General features: G+C 46.0%; 1 protein-coding gene across 3 annotated transcripts in view; it reads left to right on the top strand.

The window, feature by feature from the left end:
• The first annotated feature begins 6437 nt into the window (after window positions 1–6437).
• MAP3K9 (mitogen-activated protein kinase kinase kinase 9) overlaps window positions 6438–25370 on the top strand; it is a 77421-nt gene continuing 58488 nt past the window's right edge. For 2 of the 3 annotated variants that reach the window (XR_010405237.1, XM_045901120.3), the window contains exons 1-2: window positions 6439–7208; window positions 14031–14444. Coding sequence is in view for 2 of the 3 variants with exons in the window: in XM_045901120.3 (XP_045757076.1) it covers window positions 6809–7208; window positions 14031–14444 (814 nt within the window). In the remaining variant the exon portion in view is untranslated. Of the gene's footprint in view, window positions 7209–14030; window positions 14445–25370 lie in introns of all 3 variants that reach the window. The other variant, XM_064571265.1, reaches the window with a different exon arrangement.

Here is a 25370-nt window from a genome sequence, read left to right as displayed (position 1 = left end):
ATATATTTCTTTCAATAATATTCATGCAAATGTATTTTCCATAAAATCAGGAATATATTACATATATGATTTTTTCTCTTGATTAATTAAATTTACTTTAAAATTACTTTAAGATTACAAGAGGTTTTTTTTCCTTCTTTTTTACTTTATGTGATCATTTTTCCTGTCATTACATGTTCTTCAAAAACCCCAGTCATAGGGATGATTTTGCTCTTTATTTTCTCTTGTTTTGATTGTTTGGGGCCCTTGACTAAAATGCTTAAGTGGAGGGTGCCTGGGTGGCTCAGTCAGCTCAGGTCATGATCTCAGGGTCCTGGGATCTAGCACTATGTTGGGCTCCATGCTCAGCTCACTCAGGGAGAAGTCTGCTTCTCCCTCTGCCCTCTCTTCCCCCGCTCATGCTCGTTCGCTCTCTCTCTAATAAATAAATAAAATATTTTTAAAAATGCTTCAGTGGAATCCTTGCAGAGCCCTGGCTTGGTTGTAAGAGGTAATTTCACAGAGGGCTGTCCCACGGGCTAGCCCTGCACTAGGCTGAATGGAGCAGAATTCTGTTTGACCTTCATTCCTTGATTCAAGGCTCTGCTCATAGTTACATTGCAACTCGCTCTCCAGAGGCATGACATTCTAAACAGCTGCCTCACTCAGTAGAGTTGTCTTCTGAATCGAGCTTTCATAGGAGAAAGGAGGAAACTTTCTTACCATTTGGATGTTTCAAGCCCATTAACTCTCAGAAGACAGGAATTAAAACACTACTGATTGAGATAAGAACATTCACAATTTATTGAGTACGCATTAGGTCCTGCTAGGAGTTGTCCTTACTTCATCTGATCCTCACATCCAGCTCATTTTATACAAGGGACAAAACAGAGGCTCAGAGAAATGAAACACCTTGTCTAAAGTCACTGGTTGACCCAGGATGGGAACCCAAGTGTTTGGCTCTGAAACTTTTGTTCCAGCAGCCCCAATATACACCTTCCCAAAACATTTACTGAAAATCATATTTAGTGCAAATGGAGTTTATGAGGCAGGAACTAGGGTTCCTCTCCTCAAATGGTGAGAAGTGAGGGGGGTAGGTTGACCCAGAAAATCTCCATGTCTGCCTGAGGGATTTTAGCACCAAAGTACTGATGTATATAACACAAGAGTCCCTCCCTGGGATGCTTGGATGGTTCAGTCGGTTGAGTGTCTGCCTTCGGCTCAGGTCATGATCCCAGGGTCCTGGGATCGAGCCCCGCATTGGCTCCCTGCTCAGTGGGGAGTCTGCTTCTCCCTCTGCTTCTCCTCCTGCCTTGTGCTCTCTTGCTCACTCTCTCTCTCCAAAAAAAAAAAAAAAAAAAAAAAAAAATCCCTTTATCTGCAGGAGATATGTTCCAGGACCCCCATGGATGCCTGAAACCGCAGATAGTACTGAATCCTGTATATAGTATTTTTTAAAATATTTTATTTATTTATTTGACAGAGACAGAGATAGCAAGAGCAGGAACACAAGCAGCGGGAGTGGGAGAAGCAGGCTTCCCCCCAAGGAGGGAGCCTTATGTGGGACTCGATCCCAGCACCCTGGGATCATGACCTGAGCCGAAGGCAGACGCTTAACGACTGAGCCACCCAGGCGCCCTAGTATGTTTTTTCCTATACGTGCATACCTGTGATAAAGTTTAATTTATAAATTAGGCATGGTAGGAGATGAACAATAAGTAATAATAGAACAATTATAAAAAGATACTGTCATAAAAGTTAAATGAACACACTCTCTCACTTTCTCTTTCAAAATATCTGATTTAACTGCACTCACCCTTCTGCAGCTTGCAATGATAAGAGATGATAAACAGCGTCCGAGGTGAGACGAAGTGAGGTGAAGGATGTTAGCGTTGTGATGGAGAATTAGGCTACTGCTCACCTCCTGATGACACATCAGTAGGAGGACCACCTGCTCCTGCTGGCAATGAGTAGCTAAAACTGCAGAAAGTGAAACCCAGGTGTGAGGGGGGGGCGGTTACTACTGAATTTCCCAAAAGAACTGAGGAGAGCCTGACATTCATTTAACAAATCATATTTTAGGCTCAAATAATAATAATGATAACTACTCTTTGATAGACTCTGTGCTGAGCATGTAAGAGACATCGTGTCATGTTATCATTCCAGGGGCCCGGGAAGATAAGTCCTAGTATCCCCAGGTTCCTAAAGAGCTATCTGGAACACCAGGGGGTTGCCTTGCCTAATGACAAACAGCCAGGATGGATTCCACTTCTGTCAGAGTCCAAGGTCCCAGACTTAACCGTCAGTCTGCTTCTTCCCCCTTCTCCTTGTTTTCTCCCCGCCTCCATCCTAACTCCTTGTCTCCCTTGCCTCCTTCTGTCTCCCTTCTTCCTTTTCCCTCCCTTCTCTTTTCTAGAGGGAAAAACCATAGTTGACCTCCCAGTCAAGAAGCCTCTGCAGCTTTCAAGGGTGTGATGAAGAGTGTTTCTGACAGTGACGAGCAGCAGAAAGAAGCAAGTAAATACGTTGACTATTGAGCTGGCTCTAAGCAGCATGCAAAGAGCTTCTGGATGGCTTGTCTCTTTGAATCCTATAAACCTCTAGAAAAAGGAGTTTCTATTGCTATGCTTATTTAGCAAGAGGAAACTGAGTTTCAAACAGGCACCTTGCCCAAAGTCTCACAGTTTTGTGTTTTTTAAAAAAATATTTATTTATTTATTTTAGAGAGAGAGCACAAGCAGGAGGGGCAGAGGGAGAGAGAGAATCTCAAGCAGACTCCACACTGAGCAGGGAGCCCACACGGGGCTCCATCTCAGGACCCTGAGATCACAAACTGAACTGAAAACAAGAATCGGACACTCAACCGAGCCACCCAGGTGCCCCCAAACTCTGTTTTAATGAACAGAGCCAGGATAAATCAAGATTTGGTGTAAAAGTCTAGTGCCCAGCTGTACCACTGATGCTAGACTTTTCAGTGTGGTAGAGAAAATGGTCCTTTTTGGGGTGATATTTGTCAACCACTGCTCGAGAACTTAACAGTGGAAAAATCTTGGTAATTCCCTCCGGCTTTCAAAGTCTTTTGCTATCTGCCCCTCTTTTATTTAGTCAATTTCACTTCCCACGACTCCCTTTCTGCACTCTCTCCTTTTCGCAGGCTGGTATTTCTGTCACTGCCGTCTATCTCATTAATTTCCATGTGCACGCTTTCTAGTCTTCACTCTGCAAGTGACACCCATCCTTCAATGCCCAACGTAAGCACCTCTCTATGCATTCCTCATGGAATTCCTTCTAGTCCTAGGTGAAGGGATATTTCATCACCTCACAGCCCCGTGCAAAAGCTTTCAGTGATGACCTTTTATCTGCTAAACAAAATCCAGGCTTCTTCGCTTGGTATTCACATTCACCACTCAGTCACAAACGTGTACCGAGAGCCAGTTATGTCCTAGGCGCTCTCTAGGTGCTGGGAGAATTGTGGAGAACCAGACAGACAGGTTTCCACCCTATGGTGAACAAACTGGGCATTAAATAATTACAAATAATCAACTAAACAATTATTAGTATGATTCAAGCAATTATGAGGCCCTCTGGAATCTGGCCTCAACCTATTTTCAGTTCCTCCTCATCCTTTATTCCATTCAGATGAGCCTATTCATTCCATCCCACCTCTGTGGCTGTGCTCATATTCTCCCTTTTTTCCTTCGTGCAGAGTCTTCCCTGCTCCACCCCATACCCCTTCAGGACCAGCTTTGGTTCTGCCTCTTCCATGAAACCCTGCTAGACAACTTTAGCCCAAAGGATCTTCCCTCATTTGAATTCCTAGTGCTTATCCATCGGACAAATATTTACTGAATGACTTCTTGAAATGTTTGATGAATTGACTCTTCATGAAGTCCTAAACATATGCTATGGTATTAAAGATTTACATAATATGAGGAGTTAGACTTCTCCTACTGAGGCATCAAGGATTTTTTTCCTCTTCTCTGGGTGGGAGAGGAGTGGAGATCACAAAAGCTACAGTGAAACATACAAAATTACAAATAAGCAAAGTGACAATAAAAATTGCCTAATTACTCATAATCCTACTACACGAAAGAGATCTACCACTGACAACTTTCTACCTTCCTAGTTTTTTGTTTCTGTTTCTATTTCTGTGTGTGTGTGTCTAGGAGAAATTCCTTTTTCCTCCAAATTAAAATTTAATCAAGAAAATCTTTCTTTCACAGGGTGCCTGGGTGGCTCAGTAGGTTAAGTGTCTGCCTTCGGCTCAGGTCATGATCCCAGGGTCCTGGGATAGAGCCCCATATTGGGCTCCCTGCTCAGTGGGGGGTCTACTTCTCCCTCTCCTTCTCCCTCTGCCCCTCCTGCTGCTCGTGCACGCGTGCGCTCTCTCTCTCTCTCAAATAAGTAAATAAAATCTTAAAAGAAAATCTTTTTTTAATGGTCTTTTTTAAAACGGTGTACCTCTACCCCCACTCTCCTGCTCTTCTGCTTGGGGATGGAATAGTTTGTTCTGGATTGAACAAAACCTAGAGAATTTACTCAGAGACTTATCCATATCTTTTCCAGTTCACTGATCCTACGTACAATAAGAATCTGAACATTAGTTTTAGGGCATTTACTCAGAAGTCCTTTCTCAAAACCTGCACTGGATGCTCTTCAGAACAGTACTCTTAACCTCTCGCAGACTCCAGATGTGTGGGATGCCTAGGTATATAGTGTAGCCATACTTTTATGCAAACCACAGAATGTGGGGCCTACAAGAACACAGATCTTCCAGTCCACACCCCTCATATACATGAGGAGCAGACTGAACTACAGTGTTAAGTACATGCCCAAGATCAGGCAGCTGGTGGGGGCAGGGCCGAAGATGCTAGCCCTGATTATCTTTACAAGTTGCCTGTCTTCAGTTTGTCTAATGATCGACCTCAAACTAAAATGAAACCGAAAATACTCAGGGAAGCACTAACTCTTGCTAAACAAATCGTATTTATTCCTACCACTGAAGGGGAAAAGGTAACACAGTTTGGTGGAGGTTGGGCTAGATCTTTCAGGATTGACTTGTTTTGAAATGTCAGAAAACTTTCTCCTTGGAAATCTACATTACTATGATAGGATTAAAGCAAAGAAGAAATATTAGGACCCACTTATCTCATTCATTCATTTTTTTTTTTTTTAAAGATTTTATCTATTTACTTGAGAGAGAGAGCACAGAGGGAGAGGGAGAAGCAGACCCCGGCTGAGCAGGGAGCCCAGTGCTGGGCTCAATTCCAGGACCCTGGGATCATGACCTGAGCCCAAGGCAGACGCTTAACCGACTGAGCCACCGGCGCCCCTATCTTATTCTTTCTTAATGTTTGAGAAATGAAGATAACAAAAGGATGTAGGAAAAGATTGGCCCTTGATCATGAACGTAGCATTGGCTTGTATGCATATTCTACTTTGGTTTTTAATCCGATTTCTAGAGGTCATCATGATCTGAGGTACAATTCCCTCAAGCAAAAGAAACCCACAATTGTAGAAAAACTGAGTCTGTTCAGAGAGGCCAAGCCCCCTTCACGGACAACTTCCCCAAACTGAGCTTTCCAGCCTCAGTTTGAAGCCCCAGTAAGGTGGTCTCTCATTCTCTGTTTGGAATCTCCTTTTACAGGAACCCAGCAACGAGGGAGCTGTGGGAAAAGGCGAGTACTGTAGTTTTAAGAGTGCTTCTAAACATTCCAATGGGCCTAAAGGCCTTATGGAGATGAAAGGTTTCGCAGGTGGGCGTGGGGCCGGGAGCGGAAGCTGATCCACCTGCTTGGACCGGGGCAGAGGCACATCCAAGAGCGGGGAGAATCCAACCGTAGGAGAGAGCTGGAGAAGAAAGGGCTCTGGCGGGGGACGTACACGCCAGCTCGCTTTTCCTCTGCTCACTCTCAAAAGCTCACTTCAGGACCCAGAGCACGGGTGCTGCCCAACGGGTCCCTTGCCCTACCACAGCAAACAAAGGGCGCGGCCCCCTCCAGCCTTTTCGGTCCGAACGGAGACTCGGCCTTACCTTTGAGGATCCACCCATCCCTTCTGATGCATCCAATGAGGCCGCAGACTCCTCCTGCCAGGAGGTGTTGAACTCTCGCAGGAAATGGACAGGTACCACGGACCAATGGTTGGAGCTGCCGCGGGCCAATGGGAGAGAGGAATGGGTCGACCTGGGGCTGAGAAGGAGAGCCCGCAAAAGGGGCGGGCCCCGGGGGGCAAGACACGTAGGCGCAGGGGGTGGAGAGGGGCGGGCCAGTGGCTGGCGGGGCAGCCCCAGCCGCGGCGCGAGGAACCTGCGGGCGGTCGGCAGCGACCAATGGGAGGGCGGGTTGGCGGGGGGCGGAGGGGGGAGGGCCCGGCGCCGGGCGGCCCCGCCCCTTCGGGTCCGCAGGGCTGGGGCGGAGCCAGGCCCGCGTCAGGTGGTCCCCGGAGTGCGGGCGGCGCTGGGGGCGGGACGCGGGCGGAGAGGGGAGCTGCGGCCAGCGGCCGGCGGGCGGTGGCGGGCACCGGCTGAGCGAGCAGGTACCCGCGGCGGAGGTGGCCAGGCCGCCCCCGGGGGGGGGCGAGCACGAAGGCGGGGGCTCCGGCCCGCCGCGCCCCCCATGCCGCGGTGAGCACTCCCGCCCGGCGCACTTGTCGCCGCGCCGCGCCAGCCCCAGCGAGCCGGGTCTCCCCGCCCCGCCAGCCCGGACCCTACCTGCGGCCGCCGTCGGGGAAGGGGGGTCCCCCCCAGCTCTGCGGAGCCGCATGAACAATAGGCGGCGGCGGCTCCTGCGGGCGGCGGCGGCCCCGCACCCTATGGATCGGCCGCTCCATGGAGCCCTCCAGAGCGCTTCTCGGCTGCCTGACGAGCGCCGCCGCTGCCGCCCCGCCGGGGGAGGACGGAGCGGGGGCCGGGGCCGAGGAGGAGGAGGACGAGGAGGAGGAGGCGGCGGCGGCCCCGGGGGAGCTGGGTCCCGAGGCACCGCTGCCCTACTGGACGGCGGTGTTCGACTACGAGGCGGCGGGCGAGGACGAGCTGACCCTGCGGCTGGGCGACGTAGTGGAGGTGCTGTCCAAGGATTCGCAGGTGTCCGGCGACGAGGGCTGGTGGACCGGGCAGCTGAACCAGCGGGTGGGCATCTTCCCCAGCAACTACGTGACCCCGCGCAGCGCCTTCTCCAGCCGCTGCCAGCACGGCGGCGAGGACCCCAGCTGCTACCCGCCCATCCAGTGTAAGGCGAAGGCGGGGCCGCGGAGCCGGGCGGAGAAGGGGGTGGGGGGCTGGAGGCCTACGGGTGGTCGCAGGGCGGGTGGGGAATGATTGACCTGGGAGTGGGTGCGCCCGCGCGCTCGGGCTGCAGGGGCTGCTCTGGTGGGTGCGATGGGTAAGATAGAGACGCCGCAGGCCTAGCCTGGAACCTCAGGCGCTTGGGCTCCTTAACCTTCATCTGACCACCTCAGCAGTGGCTTCCGCTTTCCACATCCTGAAGCCCCAGCATGAGAATCTCCCCATTTCGCACTCCCCGCTTCCCCAAATCTGGAAGGATTGCAGGCCAGCTGGTAGTTTCTGTCATCATCTTAGTCCCCAAATCGGGGACCTTCCCGACCTCTTCGACCGCCTGTCCCCGCCCCTTCAAGGCATTTGCTTTGAAGCAGATGGGGGTGTCTCGCGCAGGGCTGGCTGGGCTGGCTCTTCTCATGTCCCGGAAGCCTGTGTGAACTCAAGGCTGAAGTGTCTTTGAAATGTCGTGTTGATTTCTTGGATCGCAGTCTTGTGTCAGAAGTTGTACCTTTAGGAGTCTCACTGAATGAGGTGCTGAGAAGGGTGCGAGTGTGTGAAGAGGCAGGTGATGATGGGTGGAGAAATGATTGGAGAGGGAAAAGTATGTCCTTCCCCCATGAGAGATCAGGAGCACAAGGTACAGTGGCTAAGTCCCAGTCCCTTGACACCCAGGCTGTTCAGGTAACACATTTTCTCCTTTCTTCTCACCCTAGATCCTTGCCTATATTTGGTATTTGCCAAATCTCAAGGGGACCATGCCCATGGGTCCCTCCCAGGGCCTTTCTTCCAGTGTCCTGGTTTTCACCAATTTCCCAGGAGCCCCCTGTTCCACACCCTGCAATGAAATTTCCTTTGTTTTTATCAAAGGAGTTAAATTGCCATTGGAATCCCTTAATCAGTTCTGCTAGGTGGTTTTAGAAGATGTAAATACCTTCTTGTGCAGTTTATACTGTTTTATATTTGATGATTTCCATAATTTCTTCCCTGCTAAAAGGTATTGTTAATACGTATTTATTATTGTTTATTCCATATTTTGTATACTTTACATTTTAGTTAGTTAAAAAAAATTGTTACCAAGGGCCAACTTTAGGCATTTAGTTTTTAAATTTCATTTGTAACATTTATCTTTCGGTCCTTTAACTTATTTTCACCTGAACAGTTGTGTTACTTTATTTAAGATGTTTTCTTTAAATACCATCACTTAATATGAAAAGCATAACCTCTTTCCTTATTTTTCTATTCTTCTTTATTGGTGTTTTGACCATCAAATTGATGTTCAAATCCTTAGTTCCCTTTGTTTCTGTCTCCCTCTCATTCAGTGTAAAACTTCTTGTTTTCTACATTTTGATCTTTATAATGCCTGGAGGCAACAAATGATTTTAAATGGTTTCTGGGTGTTAAATCTGGCTGTAGTACTGGGAGGTGGAGGTTAATGGTCCTAATGTAGTATCTGAAATAGCGCTGAAGATGAACTTGGTCACATGCTGGAAGAGATACTGGAAGAATGGCCTGGCATATTAGACACAGTGCAGTTTTTTATACATAAGTCAAAGGTTTGAGGTTCTTTATGGGTGACGTTTTGTGATTTTTTTTTTGTACAGCTAATGTCAGAGTGGGAGAACTGTGTGAGGCTCTTAAGCAGGAACTCTGTTTCTCCCGTCTCTGTGCCCAAGCTGTCAGAGCAGTCAGGAGTGAATGTGACTTGGGCTGGAAAAATTCATCTGCCGAACACCAGCCAGGGCCACAGTGTGCTATGTTAGCAGCCCCTTCTCCCTTGGGTGCCCAGGACTTAATCTTTATTGTGACAAAAGTTACCTTAGATAGACTAGCTTCCTGTATCTAGAACTCAGATGTTAAGGAAGTAGGAAGTACTTTGTGCTTATTAAAAGAATTAACTTGAAGAACATGACACTTGAAGGCCTTGGTAAGTTATTTAGTCTCATCAGCAGTTCTGAACTTGAATGGAATTAATTCTTGATAATTCAGAAAATTTAATTCCATTCAAAAACCAGTTAGAGCACCTAACAAAAGATAGATACTGTATTAAATACCAGGAGATAGGGGTGCCTAGCTGGTTGAGTTGGTGGAGCGTGCGACTCTTGAGCTCAGGGTCGTGAGTTTGAGCTCTGCCTGCGGTGTAGAGATGACTTAAATAAATACAACTTTAAAAAAAATACCAGGAGATAAAGAAATGATAAGATAAGGAGGTGCTTATAAGTCACAAATGCTTTGATAAAGATGAACTTGGGAAATTGCTAACAGGTGCTCTGATGGGTGTCCTGCGTCCACCATTTTAGTTAGTGTCACTCGGAAAATAAAGTGATTGACAACCTTGTCTCCAAAGACTTGGAATGAAATTGAGCCACTGACAGCTTTTCCCTAGTTACCCTTTTGAACTTCTCTTCTGGGGTATGAATTGTGACATTGGATTATGAATAGCAGACAGTCAGTTAATTAAGAATGTTTAGTTTTAGTTTTAAATATTGCTTTTTCAGTTGAAAATTTTGTTTCAAACTGTACTCAAATCTTGTGACAAATAAAAAATATAATAGATATTTAGAAATCATCTAATATTTATATAGTGCCTTTATCCCCTCCAATGTAGATATGAAACTTTAGCTCTCCATGGGGCTGACAAATATAAATAACCTAGGAGCTCACTCATCTTTTTTTTTTTTAGTGAAAGAGGAAAAATGTACAGTTCCAAATTCATCATCTTGGGACATAGTCCTAGGTATTAAAAAAAAAAAAAGTTTTTCTTACAGGAGAATTGTGTCTGTTTTCAAGCAGGGTATTAATTAAGATTTTTATTAATTTACATTCTTTTCCTTGCATCCACTAGAAATATAAGGATGTGTTTTCAGGTGTACTTGGGATTTTTAAATGAGTGAGGTATGTACCATTCACTTGTCCAAAACCCACCAGAATGTGCCTATACGTTTAGTTTTCAAGAATACAGTTGAGAGAGGATAACATCCTGACTGCAAAAATGAAAGAAATAAGGTTTTGTTCCTGATATTCTTGGAAATATCCATCCACAGAAACTGAAAAATGTGCTGAATGTGACTTGACCTGATTCTTACTTAAAACCAGGTCTTGACTGGAATGAAAAAGGAGAGCCCCACGTTCTCTCAGCTGCAGCTGAAGGTCTAGTTCCTACCCAAAGGGACGTCTTCACAGGGAAAGGAAAAGAAAGTACCCTCCCCCCAGTCCCCACTCTTCTGTCTTCTATCTGCTTGCAAGCTGTGTTCTAGACTTTTCTTGAAGGCTGGTCATAATATTTCCTTAACTAGTTAGCAAGAACCTGAGGGTTTCTGTTCTACCCAGAGAGAGATTATTGCTCTCCCTTCCCCACAGAGGTTTTCTGTCTTTGAAATGCCATCTGAGGAGCTGTCCCTTCAGCACCCAGGTTCAGCATCACTTCTTTTAAAACCTTATATGTTTAAATAAATACTTAACACATCCTGTATGTTCACAACTATGCTTCAGACCAGAGGAAAGAAGGAACGGTATAAGAGAAAATACAACAGTTAATTCTCTTAAGGAAAATTCAGATAGTCAGTTGAGGAAATAAGATGTGTGAATGCAAACTTCTTAAAGAGACAGGTATCTTTTCATCAGTGTAAAAGCTGTTAGAAAAAGTGAATGTTCCTTCCTTCCATGACCAAGGAGACTCCTAACATAATTTACGTATTTCTCCAAGAGGGTTTCTTATCACTCCTTAATATATGCATTGTTTTTCTCATTGATGTAGACAAGATAAGACAAGAGTTAGTAATCAGGATTCATTTTAGGACCCAGAAACATTTAAGCTATTTTAAGCAGAAAGTGATTTAACACAGCAAAGTGGATGCTTACAGAATTGTTGGAAGGGCAGGGAGAAGGGGCTCTTAGCTGGACCTATAGGAACAACTCCCACAGCATTGCAGACCTGGCTCACCCAGCAAGCTACCACTTCTCTAATTGCGAACCTACAGAATCAGGAGTTGACATTGAAGCTGTCCATTTCAAGAACACCCTGTTGTAGTTGCTGTCCAGAGATTAGGCAACCACTTGGCCTTGCAGCATTCCTTTCTACAACTGCCCAGAGCTAATGATTAGACACCGACATGCAGAAAAATCCCACTTCTCCACAGCCATGCTTGCCAGGAGAAGCGGCAAGAAGATGGTGTCCAACTCACTTCTGCCTTCCCTATCTTGTGCATCTAATTGGCAAAAGCAGACCTGTGGTGGTAAGGGAGTCTGGAAAATGTAGTTCTTAGCTTTCTGGCCTCTGTATTGCAAGATATGCTGGAGGATTTTAGAGCGGATATTGATCATTATTCTGTAGGACCAGCTGTAACATTTATTCTTTAAGAGGAGTGCCAGATGAGGTGAGAGCTTGAACAATTGGAACTTTGGGGGGTCGAGATGGGCTATACTTGTTGTATATATTTCTGTATTCTTTTGTGCAGACTGCCAGTTGCATTGTAAAATACAAATGAATATTAGCCCTAGATAAGATAGGAATACTCTAATTAAGCAAGAATATAGAGTTTTTTTTTTTTTTTTTTTTTTTTTTTTTTTTTTTTTTTTAAAGATTTTATTTATTTATTGGACAGAGAGAGACACATAGCGAGAGAGGGAATACAAGCAGGGGGAGTGGGAGAGGGAGAAGCAGGCTTCCTGCCGAGCAGGGAGCCCGATGCGGGACTCGATCCCAGGACCCTGGGATCATGACCTGAGCTGAAGGCAGTCGCTTAACCAACTGAGCCACCCAGGCGCCCAAGAATATAGAGTTTTGAGCACCACGAGCATGTGAGTGGAGGTTGGAGTCATCCTGGAGCTGGCTGAGGAAGGAAGAGAACAGCCAGCAGTAGCCAGTTCCTCTTTTGGTCTTGCCAAAAGTTCAGAAATATATCTTTGTTTTCTTAGTTTTTTGTTTGTTTGTTTTTTAGCAAACCAACTATATTCTCTCTGTTTCAGGAGGTCCAGTGCATTTTTAAAAAATTTTTCAGATCTGAGTTTGGTTCATTTCCTACTGAGATAGATTGTCCTCCCATTTTACTTGACTTCTGCTTACCTGCTGAATGTTCAGCAGGGTGAGTACAGTGGTGAATAAAGCAGACAGACTCTGCCCTTGTGGATCTCACAGTCTCGCAGGACGGCAGGCACTGAACGAGTAATTAAACCTTGTTGGGTCTTGCCAAACAGAGACGGTTATGGACGTGTTTGATGGGGGCCTGACCTCATTCAGGCGGGGGTTAGGAAAAGTTCCTCTAGGAGATTTTGTTTAAGCTGAGACCTGAGGGTTGAGTATGAGTCAGCCAGGTAAAGACAAAGAGACTGAGAAGACAGAGCACAGGATTTTCATGAGAGAAACATAAAATAGCACTTTACTCCTATAGCAACACCTTATCTAGCCCGAGATTTGTAATCACTGGTAGCTATTATGAACTATCCAAGTAAGCCTTTCCAAACAGCGCTGAAGATATAATCAGGTACCCTAGGTTCACTCTGCATTGGAAAGGAGAGGAGTGGTTGGGTGTGGTACTTCAGGACATCAGGGATGGAATTGTGGAGCAGGTGACTTCTGGAGTGAGATGTCCCCTGGGAGGCTCCTCTCCTTCACGTCTTAGTCACCAGGTCAAGGTAGCACCACGTTTTGAAAATATCCTCCCAATTTACTCCACACACTTCGTCTTACCTGCTGCTGATGTTCAGACCCTGTGCTTGCGTGCCTGGGCTACTTCAATGGCCTCCCTAGTGGTTCCTTTTGCAGTAGGCTCCCTATCCTCCAGGTTATATTCCCCATGGCTGCCAAAATTGATGTCCTTTCTAAATCGCCGTCTAATAACTCTCCCCTACTTAAAAATACATGAGTCCTATCATTCACAGCGTGAAGTTCAAGCCTCTCAGAATGACTTTAAAACCATTTCACAACCTAGCTGACCCCAGCAAGACCTTGAGCCTCATCTCCTATCCTAATGCATATAATCCAGCTGCACTGGACTCCTTGAAGTTCTTAATATGCCGTATATTCTCATACCTCATGTTCTTGCTCATGACCTTCCCTTTGCTTGGTTTGTCCTTCTCCATCCTGATCTTTGCTGCCTGATGCGATCCCTCCCGCTCATTCTTTCTTTCTTTTTTTTTTTTAGATTTTATTTTTAAGTAATCTCTACACCCAACATGGAGCTGAAACTCACAACCCCAAAATCCAAAGTTACACACTCTACCGACTGAGCCAGCCAGGCACTCTCCCTCCCACTCATTCTTTAGGGCGCATTCCCAGTGTTGCCTTCCCTGAGAATCTCTTCCCACTCACCCTCTTATATCCTGTCCTGCAGTGGGAGTTGGTGGTTTTCCTAATCTGATCATACAGCTACGAAGGCTCTTTTAACACTGTGGTTTGGTTGTTGTGTGTCTGCCTTGTCACTGGATTGTATGCTTCTCACCCTCTAGTACACAGTAAAATGAATAAGTCTTCTAAAAATGATCTCCCTCTATGTTCCCTTTTGTTAAAATGGTTTGTCATGGTACGATATTCTGCATGATGCTCCAAGTAGAAATTATTACATGAATATTTATTGAATGCTCACTATGTGCTAGTCATTAAGAATAATGCAACAGAAAATAGGTTAGCCACATTTCTTGCCTTGATGGAGCTTACCTTATAGTGGGGAGACAAGCCAAGTGAACAGATAACTTGCTATGTTTAGCCATCGGTAAATGGGTGATTCAGTGGTATTTTCAGAATGTTTTTGACTTCTTTTTTTTTTCTCTTTCTCAGTGTTAGAGATTGATTTTGCGGAACTAACCCTGGAAGAGATTATTGGCATCGGGGGCTTTGGGAAGGTCTATCGTGCTTTCTGGATAGGGGATGAGGTTGCCGTGAAAGCAGCTCGCCATGACCCCGATGAGGACATCAGCCAGACTATAGAAAATGTTCGCCAGGAGGCCAAGCTCTTCGCAATGCTGAAGCACCCCAACATCATTGCCCTTAGAGGGGTGTGTCTGAAGGAACCCAACCTCTGCTTGGTCATGGAGTTTGCACGTGGAGGGCCTTTGAATAGAGTGTTATCTGGGAAAAGGATTCCCCCAGACATCCTTGTGAACTGGGCTGTGCAGATTGCCAGAGGGATGAACTACTTACATGATGAGGCAATTGTCCCCATCATCCACCGCGACCTTAAGTCCAGTAACAGTGAGTATAAAGAGATGGGGCTGGAGGGCTCAAGAACACTTTTATACTCAGTCCATGGCTTTGGCGGGAGTGGATTCCTAAAGGAATCTCAGTGGGCAGTGAAACTCCTTGGTTAAAACCATTCCATCCTTGAGTTGAGATATAGGGATGGAATGAGTGCCAGGAAAAATTGGTTTAGAAAGAGAAGAATGAGGCAGCCGAGGGGTTTGGAATAATTCTGAGCTCATATTAGCAGGCAAGGTTGGCAGTGTATAATTCTGCTCTGCTGTGCAATATATATCCACATATATATATAGGTAGACAGATTTTTCCACTTTAGGGAAGTGTGTCTGTAATCACAAAAGGGGTTTCCTTCTTTGGTGGAACAACAGGTAATTATAATGCCTATTTGTGTTCTACCTGACCACCCCAACTTGAGCTACCCCCCAGAGAAGGGGCTATAAGGAAGAAGAGGCATGTTGTTCAAGCTATGGAGCTGATTCGGGTGACAGTGTCCACTGGGAGAGCGTGACCTGGCTGGTAGTAGTATAGACTTCTGATAGCCTGCGGGTCTTATTAATGAATTGTTGTAACCACCTAGTGTTTAATAACAGGGAACCGAGAAGTAACTGTTTATGAAACATCCAAATCCATAAACTGGATTGTAAAGCAAGTGTTAGACATAATTATATGGTGAGTTGGTGGAAACCAGTCTCTTTCCTTGGAGGAATCTGCAGGCGCTGGGACTATGCTGCTTTTGTGTGGTAATTTGTGCTCTCTCTTGCCTGCACTGTGTGGTAGAGAGGATAGAATTTGTTAAATAGGATATGCTTAAGATGATTTTGAGCATCCTGTCTGGAGAGGGGGCATTAGGGTTTTGGAGGGGGTGGTGTGGGTCCCAGGAACTTTGCTCTCTGTCTCCTTCAGCATTGAGCCCAGAACTCCTTTGGACTTTGTTTGGTTCTGAGCTGTTCCAGATGTGGTTATTTTTCTGTCAATACTACTGTGAATGTTTACTTTTAAGAATATGGGTTTTTTGTGTGTGTCTTTTTTTTTGTTGTTGGACAATTATAATTATTTTTATTTTATAATTCCTTATGATTTTATTTTTTTTAATTATTAACATATAACATATTATTTGTTTCAGGGGAAAAATACATTTTAAAATTATTTAAGTAGATGTTTTTGTTGTACTAAAATTAGTAGATAAAAAAGAGAAAGATAACCAATAATGTTTTCCTTCAGGGAGTACAACTATTACATTTGGCATATCCTCCCAGACATTTTTAAAGTAAATATTTTATATATATATAAATGTATATATACATATGTTTGTACATACAGACACACCCATACACAAATAGACTTTCCAATTTACTTTAAAATAGCCTTTCTTACCCTTATCTCTTCTACCTGAGCCCTCTTCTCTCTTAATAATAGAAACATTCATCCTTGTAAAAGCATGGAACATTATATATAATTCATGTGAAGGATTTAAGTTCCATAAAATAAGATTATTCTCATCCCTCCTCCCATATTCTATTCTTTAAATATATTAAATTAAAACTTTTGGTGATCCCTTTCACATTTCTGCCTAGACATTGCTTCGGATGATGGGGTAAGAATAAGCAGATGTGTTGGTAGAAAATGTGATGTAGAAGCTGACTGTTCTTTATTTTTTCTTATATCCTTATGCTGGAAGAAGTAAGCAAAGTGCTCTAATCATACGTATTGAGTCCTTTGAAAAACTTGGGCTAGGATGATGGAAATGTAAAAGTCAATCATTTCCTCCAGGAAGTTTCAAATTTGGTTGTAATTTCAAGCTGTAAACACCAGGTTTTACCTTCCATGAGATTTGCGTTTGGAAGTCTAGGCTCTTTTGAAAGAAAAGTTACCTTGCTAAGGTTCTGCCATTTGCAGGAGATGGCAAGAGACCTCAATGTCATTCTGTCACTGGTGAGACAAAACCCTATTCTTCCTTTGTCTTTAGTGGGCTTTCAGATTGCCAAGGTGGATCCCTCAGGTACACTGTGCTGTGGTGGGAGTTGGACTTACATGTGGTACAGTCTGACCCTTGACCTCAAGGGGGTCGCGGATGCCCAGAAATGTGTGGAGTCCACTGGGCTGCATGGTTGGTGCTGATACTGACGCCTGCTATAAACCTCACAGGGGAGTTGGGGTAGCTCCTTCACATTTGTCTGTGGTGGCTGTTTGCCTGGGATTGTGTGAATCCAGTATGAGTCTTTTTTTTCCTTCCCCTCCCCCCCAGCAAAAGTTTTTATTTAAATGGTAATTTATATGACCATTAGTTACATTAACTCATGAGGTGAGTGTTGTTTTATTTTATTTTATTATGTTATGTTAGTCACCATACATCATTAGTTTTTGATGTTGTGACCCACAATTCATTGTTTTCGTGTAATACCCAGTGCTCCATGTAGTATGTGCCCTCTTTTTTTTTTTTTTTTTTAAGATTTTATTTATTTATTTGAGAGAGAGAGCACAGCAGGGGGAGCGCAGGCAGAGGGAGAAGCAGGCTCCCCGCTGAGCAAGGAGCCGGATGCGGGACTCGATCCCAGGACCATGGGATCATGACCTGAGCCGAAGGCAGACACTTAACCGACTCAGCCACCCAGGCGTCCCTCCAGTATGAGTTTTGATGACACTGTTGTTTTTACTCCATTGCTCTGTGTGCATGACTTGAAAATCATTTTGGAAATGTTATGCTAGTTTTTACTCGCCATTTGGAGAGTCACAACTTCTCTGTGTTTTGCAGACCTAGGGATGCTGGCCTGTTTCTCTTGGGTTTTTTTGTTTAAGATGTTATTTATTTGAGAGAGAGAGTGAGAGCATGAGCAGGGAGGAGAGGGAGAAGGAGGCTCCCTGCTGATGCGGGGCTCCATCCCAGGACCCTGGGATCATGACCTGAGCCGAAGGCAGCCACTTAACCGATTGAGCCACTCTGGTGCCCCTCTCTTGGTTTATATTAAGGGTTCTAGAGAGTTGGATTTTGGCCACTATCATGTGAGGGCAGAATTCTAGGAATCATATGTGTTAGTTGACTTAGATCCACTAGGGAAAAGACTATGTACATATGGGGGTTGTCTTTGTGGAAAAAAGAAAGTAGTTGGTGATAAACATCTGTTATAAAAGCCTCAGTAGAAAGGTGATTAATTAAAATGCTTTACTATCCTGGTCACCTACTTTAAAAAGTCACGTGCTGTTAACTGGCAATGGAAGGTGTACAGCATCCTATGTTGATATATAATCCTCAATAAGTTTAGGTTTGACAGCACATAACCTAAAAACCAAAATAGCAGTGGCTAAAACAAGGTGTACGTTCATTCGTCTTTGAAAAGAAGTCTGCAGAGTTTAGGACATCCCAGTGTCATCAGGGATCCAGGCTCATTTTTCACTCCATCCCAATACATGGCTTGCATTCTCAGGCTTGCCTTATGTTCTGAGATGGCTGCTGAAATGCCAGTTATTCGGTCCAAGTATCAGGCCTGAAGGAGGAAGAAAAGCAGAAGCACAGAAAAAGGTGCTCCTGGAGCTGAGTTGGCTCCCATGATCCTCCCAGAAACCCAGCAAAAACACATCTGCTTGCATTAATTGGCCAGAATGTAATCATATAGCCATGGCTGGCGCAGGGGAGGCTGGGAGATGCAGGACTTTAATCTGGGTGGCAGTGAGCCCAGCTAATAATCAGGGGCTATTACCAAGGAAGAGGGAGAGCAGGGCTGGTGGGGGAAGCAGCTGGTAGTCTTCCCATGAAATCTTAATGTGGGACATGCATTGGGAAGAACTGTTTATTACAGATGTTTGGCATCATACAACTAAACAAGGTTAGCCAGGCCCGGGGATGTGTGGCTCAGACCCCTGATTTAACCCATGGCTTATACTCCTTTACCACATTGCATCATTAACTCAAACATCACTTCTTAAAACTACTTGCAAAAAGCCCTGGCTCTGATAATGGATTTGTTTCTGCTCCGTCAATTGGGAAGAACCAGCTACTTGATTGTTAGCAAAGCGTCAATGAAAGATGGTCTTTTAGTGGAAAGATTGTCCTTTTGGGGGTTAGGTAGATGGATTTCAGGATTTTGGCTTGAAGGCATTGGGCAGAATAACAGTTCAATAGCGGTCGTTAAAACTTAAATTAGTGTAAAAACAAGGTCGTATGAAAAAGCTTCGGAAAATGAAAAGCCTTGCCCAAAGTGAAGGTTGTGTTATTACTTTTATTTTATTATTAAATAATTTCTTCCCTCCTCTTAGAAAACAGAAAAACAGAGAGGTAAAAGCAGTGTGTTTCTCCAGTTTTTGCATTTATGGATATTTGTTTTTACCCAGAATCGTGCACGGGAAATCCTAATAACCATGTTGCTTGTAGCATGCTTTTGTGCCCCCCAACTTGTCTGTGTACTGTGACTTGTTATGTAAATAAAGTCTTCCACCACAAGATATTTAAAGATTGCACAGGATTCCACTACTTAGATATACTCCAAACCAAACCCCTAAACTAAACCAAACCCCTATGCAACAATAATAGTAATAGTAATAATAATAATAATAATAATAATAACACAACTGACACTTATGGAGTGCTCTCTGTAAGGTTAGGCATGAAACATTTCATGTCGATTCACTTTTCATTCTCACAGCAGCCCTGCAGAGTAAAGACTATGAACGTGTTTATTTTACAGAGGAGGAAACTGAGGCTCGGAAGGGGTCAGCCATTTGGCCAGGGTCTCGCCGCCGCCGGGCCTAAGGGCGGACCTTGTGGCCAGGTCTGGCCCCTTCGCCTATGTCCCCAGTTACCACACTGTTGCCAGCACGCTGCCATTGGGTGGCTGGGGTGCTTCACCTTCACAGAGCCAGGGCCCTGGGGTGCTTTGGTTTTATAGGATTAGGAATAGTATTATGCTACTCATAGAGCCACAGCATCCACATTTCCTTAAGGTCTGATCGACTCACTCTTAGTTTCATAGCAGAAAAGCAGAGGAGGTGAGTGGTGAGCTGCACGTGGTTGGGACTCGGCACACAGTGCCTGAGAGCGTGTAGGAGAACATGCGGGTGGCAAGGGACTCGAGCCGCTGGCTCAGCGGCTGAGGCTCCCATGCCTTGCGGTCGGGGTCCATCCATTCGTGAAGGGGTCGGCGTGAAGCTTGGGAGGAAGGCCGGTGAAGTGAGCGTGCGCGCCGTGCAGCGTGGGCCGCTGAAGGATCGAACACAGCTCAGCCGGCCTGCATCCTCTGGCTCCTCTTGTTGATTCCATGATTTCAGGAGCACCCCCCAGGCCTCCAAGTAGATTTTGTGTTTTTAGTGTCCAGGGACATGAATGAATGCGTAAATGAGTGAATAAAGTATCCCTTGAACTGGTCTGCTTACAGGATCTCAAAGTGTGAAACCTCCCCCTCTCTCCGAGGAGGAGGTCCTGCATCCTCCGGGACTTGCGCGGTCGTCTGTTTCATCACCTGTTTAAGCTCCAGGCCCTTGCCCCAGTCCTAATGTCCAAGTCCACCAATGCTTCGGGTGCCGAGGGTGGTATTTTCACAGTGTATTTGTTACCAACCTCCAATGCCTCTGCCCTCTTTTTTCTCTGCACCCTTCCCAGATGCCGGCCGCAAATAACTCACTGGCAGTGGGCTGCCAGGTGCTAGGGGAGCAGGCCACCCCTGCCGCCTGCACCCACCACCAGTCCGCTCCGTCCAGCCTCAGCGCCCCTTGTGTCCCCGCCTTGTCAATTCCCCGTTGTGCCCCTCACAGTCTCCCTTCTAGTTTTATGGACTTGTTTGATTGGCTGCTCCTCTTGGCAACCAGAGGCTGAGTAGCACCCCCCCCTCCAGTTTCTGTGCTCACCTGTGTTTGTGCTCTTCTCAACCTTCTCTCAAGAGTTCACAAGATATAGAAGCAGAAGCCTTGCTTTCTTGGAAGTGGAAGGAGGACAGAGCTCCCATCTTGCCCTTGACCTCAGACTGGCTGTAATATTCCAAGCCCTGGATTATACCTGGACTGGACACTGGCCATGGACCCTGACTGTGTTTCCTGGGGAGGATTTCTCTGGGCTGAAAGTGTGCTGTGGAACTTTGTGACCCACTGGATTCCACTCACCAGTGTCCTTCCTGCACACTGAGGTTGAGCACATTCCAATGTGCAGGAATGAATGAATGAATGAATGAATGGAAGAAGCACGTAGGGCACAGGGATCCTGGCCAAGAGCAATGTGGCAGGAAGGACTTGCCTAGAAAAGGATGAGGAGTAGCCCTAACAGCAGTTTTTCCTATAGGAGAATAAAAGAAACTATAAAACATTCCCAGGATGGATCTGGGAGGCAGCAAAGTGTTGGCTGTTGAACCCAATTCCTAGTCCTTTGTAAGAGGTGCGTAAGTGACTTTTTTATGTCTCATGAAGGATCCCCAAATGAGATCATTCTGACAGTACTTGGCTTAGGTACTGTTGGATCTCTCTCCCCATTTTCCTTCCCATTTCTGGTCTTTGTAGTTCTTTGTTTGCTACAAGTGCCTTCTTTTGGAGTTGGAGGGTGATGGACATGTTTTGAGGATTTTTCCTGGCAAAAGCATACAAGCGCTCAATGAATTGGACATTTTGGTTGTAGAAGGCAATACCTAAGGTTAGCCAGCAGCCACCAGGCATGTACCAGAGGATTCTGTTCATTGATGGGTAGCATTTAGCATGAACACAGAGGCATGTTCTGCAAGTCAAAATAAAGACATAAGTAAATAAAGCTGAAATGAAGCAAACGATTGAACCTGCACCTGCGAGGCCTGACCTAGAGGTCGAGCTGCAGCTCCCATTTCTTTAATGTTGCCTGGGAACCATGCTTTTCCCTTCTCCCTTGGGCATGGCCATCTCTTGCACAAAGACAGTTCTCCTTTATGTGTTAATTTGAGTGCTTGGTGTTGAGAATATAATAGTAAGCACACCTGCCCTGCCCTTAAGGAGCTCCCTGTGGGGTCACAGGGAATGACCTAAGTCAGGACTATGGTGCATGCTGTGGAGGGAAGGAGTTGGTGCCTGAGAATTTCCTGAGGGAGCATAGGAGTTAATGAGACAAAGCAGTGAAGGTAGGTAGGGCCAGGACGGTCCAGGCAGGGAGACCAGTAGACTCAAAAGCCCAGTGAGAGCATGGCCCCCCAGGAGGTAGGTGATGCCCTTGACGTTCCCAGGGTCTTTTCCTGGGCTTGCCGGGCCTGAGGAGGATCAGGAGGGAAATTGGTCTCTTTGTGGCAGATTTGCCATCCTTACCCCAAGCTTGCTCTGGAGTGCCTTCCTGCATCTGTGGTGGCTCTGGGGGCTTCTCTGCAGCATACTCAGTGGTGTAGGAGGTGGCTTGGGGCCCTGGGCAACATTTAGGCACCTATAAACCCTGTGTTGCAGTTGGAGCAGAAGATGGAGGATCTTGGTGTAGGTGTTCTGGACCCTGAGCCATTATCTTGGGGAAAACAGGCTCAGTGAGGGGGCAGGTTCAGGGCAAGAAGGGCTTTTTTTTTTTTTTTTTTTTTTTAAAGATTTTGTTTATTTATTTGACAGAGAGAGACACAGCGAGAGAGAAGGAACACAAGCAGGGGGGAGTGGGAGAGGGAGAAGCAAGCTTCCCGCCGAGCAGGGAGCCCGATGCAGGGCTCGATCCCAGGACCCTGGGACCATGACTTGAGCTGAAGGCAGACGCTTAACCACTGAGCCACGCAGGCGCCCCCAAGAAGGGCTTTTAAAGATGTGTGGGCTCTGATTCCAGATGATTCCTTAATGTCTTCCCCTTTATCTGTTTCCTCTGATTTGAGCCGCTGTTGCCTTGAAGGTCAAATCATGATGTCTTTTCTTTCCCACAGCTCTCCCAGGCAAACCTGGCAACAACTAAGTAGTGATGTCCACCTTTTTCAGCCAGTCTATGACACTGTCATTGTTCAGGGTCAAGATCTGTGCTTCAGTATCTCTAAGGAGACAAGAGCCTGCCTGTCTCTCCTTTCCTCCTTGTCTCTTGGAAACATTTCAATTCCTAACTTGGTTTTTTACTTCATTCCTGTGAGGTAGCTCAGGACTACTTGTGGTTCAAGAAAGTGAGACACAAGGTGATGATGTGAGTGGTCTTGTGTCAAGAAAAAAATGTAGCTTCTTCTCCAGGTCGCCCGTCTCTTTACCTTGGAATCCCCTTCCATTCCTCATCAGCTCCATGGAGAGCCATACTGTTCCTCTTATTAGGGAAGGGCTGTTAACATAGCGCCCTTGAACCCCTTGAAATCTATGCAGAATGTGTGCAGGTTCATTTTGGGGGACAGGGTTGCTACTTTGACTAATCCAAGACTCTGAGAAGGTTATGAGTCAACACTGTTATAGAGAACTTCTTCAATTGGGCATCTGGGTGAGAGGAGAATCGGTGGCGTAGAAGGAGCATTGGCCCACGTACCACCCTTGGCACTGACGGGCCGGGTTGCCTTGGGCACATCTTGAGCTTTCTGATCCTCAGATTCCTCATGCGTGAAGTGAAAGGTTTGGATGAGATGGTCTTCGAGGTCCCTTCCAGGACTGACCTTCAAATGTGCATGAGTGTGTTTGGGAGAAAGCGGCGACTGCATGGCCTGTCTGTGCGTCAGGCCATCACGTGCCCAGGTTCCCCACTTTCTGGCTTCTGGTTGCAGGGGCCGCAGCTCCTGATGAGGGGAATATTCTCCAAGTGGTTTAGGGAGAAAACAGTTGACAGGAGGTCCCAGGTGCACCCCTCCCCCTTTGCTGCCCAGGGCATGACAGATGGCCTCCGGAGAGAAGATGCTGTGGTCACATGAATCATGAGGGAGATTCACAATAAACGAAGGTCAGCCTTCATCCTGGAGGCAGGATGCAGTTAGTCAGATGCCACTTCTGTCCTTGGGGCTGACTGAGGGGCATCCTGGTGTCTCGGAGCTTTGCTTTTGCCTTCCCACCCACTTCTCTGAATCAACATAAGGCTTTTTCAGGTGGGGCTCGAGACCACTTAGGTGTTTGTGTGCCTCTGCCCCCCTCCCCAGCAGAGCTGCAGGAAGACTCTGTGCTTGTGCAGCTGCCGGAACGTGACAGTGAGGTCTAGAAATGAGATATAATAAAGCTGAGGATTGCTCATCCCTGGATTTGTGCTCTCTGTAGGAAGCATGGAGGGTTTGATCTGAGAAGAAAGCATTTCCCCTTAAGCTTGGCTTTGGGGGTCTAATGGAAGGACAACTGGCTTGGGAGTCAAAGAGACTTGGATTAAAGCTACTTCTTGAGCCCTGACATTGAGCATGTGGCTAGCCTCTGGGAGTTCCAGGATCCTCATCTGTAAAACGTGGGCAATACAGAAGAGCTGTGTTGTTTGAAGATGGTGTGAGACGGTGCGTGCCACATGTCACACGGGAACCACATTCACGAATGGGACTGCACTTCTTTCCTCTTTCCAAGGAGTAGAAGAAACTTCTTTCTATTCCTTGGTATTTTAGGTGTACACAGGATAACATTGGGTTTCCCTTTTTAAAGTAGCATGAGGATTTTAGGCAGCCCTGAGCTTCCCTTTCCGAAGTCGGCCAGGGGTAGCTTTACCGCTCCCACTGACGCGGGCAGATTTATTTCAGCCGAAGCCACAGAAGGGATCGATACCTCCCAGCCCCATCCAACTATGTCTGGGCTTCTTGTGGAAAAAGTCAGTGTCTCTCGCTCTCTTTGGACCTGCGTTAACTCACAGCGCTTGGCCCCCTGAGAAATGCTGCCTTGTTTTGTTACGGCCTTTGGCCTGATTGAATGGGACAGCTGGCCAGTTTTATGACTGCTGGCCTCTCAGCTGATAATTAAAATGCTTTTGCCTCAGGAGGAAGGCAATATATTTCTCTTTTCCCCGCTGCACCAATCTACGGCCAAGGTCAAAGGGAATGCCTTTTTCACTCCAACCACCCACCTCCAGCTTCCCCAAATCAACTTAGCATTCTTTTTTTTTTTTTTTAAAGATTTTATTTATTTATTTGAGAGAGAGAGAAAGAGGGAGAGACAGAGGGAGAGGGAAAGGAAGAAGCCGACTCCCCACTGAGCCGAGAATCCTACATGGGACTTGATCCCAGGACCCTGGGATCATGCCCTGAGCTGAAGGCAGATGCTTAACCGACTGAGCCACCCAGGTGCCCCCCCTCCCCAACTTAGCTTTCTTATTGCACAGTCTTTTCTAAGACTGGAATATTCAGGGTGGGCCAAAGAGATTTTATGTTGAGTTTTGTGGTCTTCCTTTGGCAGGAGGATGGAGCATGATTGCCCCTTTTCCATCTCTATGCAGCAGCTTTATTCCAGATCTGGCTGGGCACAGCACTTAGTAGGTACTCAGGAAATGTTGGTGGGTTTGGTCATCACAGATTCCAGAACTCTGTCTGTGCCCATGCATTAACCCTCTGTCCCCAACCCAAGACATTAGCTAAACAATGCCCAAACTCTCCTTTAGAGCCCACATTTAGGATGTGAACCCTCTCTTTCATTGGAGATGAGCCCATGTGAGCTCTGGGTGAGACGTGGGTTGTGTCTTGGCTCTATTACTTGCTAGCTGGGACCTTGCGCAAACGATAAACTCTTTGTGCTTTCGTTTTTGTTAATGTTAAATGGGAATAATTATAATTCTACCCGTCTCATTTTATAGGGTAGAGGTGAGGATTCAGTGAAATAATCTAGATATAGCTTTTAGCACCGTCTGGCACATGGTAAGTGCTCTGTATATTGATCATAATTATTGTAATTCCAGAGGCTGCATTTATTCCCTCAGTCTTTAGATCCACAATTTGTGATCTTGTACTTTCGAGTATAAATTGTCTTGTACTTATATTCTCAGTGTTTTAGTCCTGTTCTCTCCAATTGCTCTATAGATATTTAAAATTCAAAATGGGATATGTCCATAAGGTAAGAATAGTTCAACACTGAAATACAGAGGAAAGTTAATCTCCTTCC

This window comes from Mirounga angustirostris, unplaced genomic scaffold, assembly GCF_029215605.1.
Source record: "Mirounga angustirostris isolate CCGP_5_RB_7025 unplaced genomic scaffold, mMirAng1.0.hap1 SCAF_9, whole genome shotgun sequence".
NCBI classification, from domain to species: Eukaryota; Metazoa; Chordata; class Mammalia; order Carnivora; family Phocidae; genus Mirounga; species Mirounga angustirostris.
Note: the sequence above shows the minus strand (reverse complement) of the source record. Positions and strands in the feature narration are given on the sequence as shown.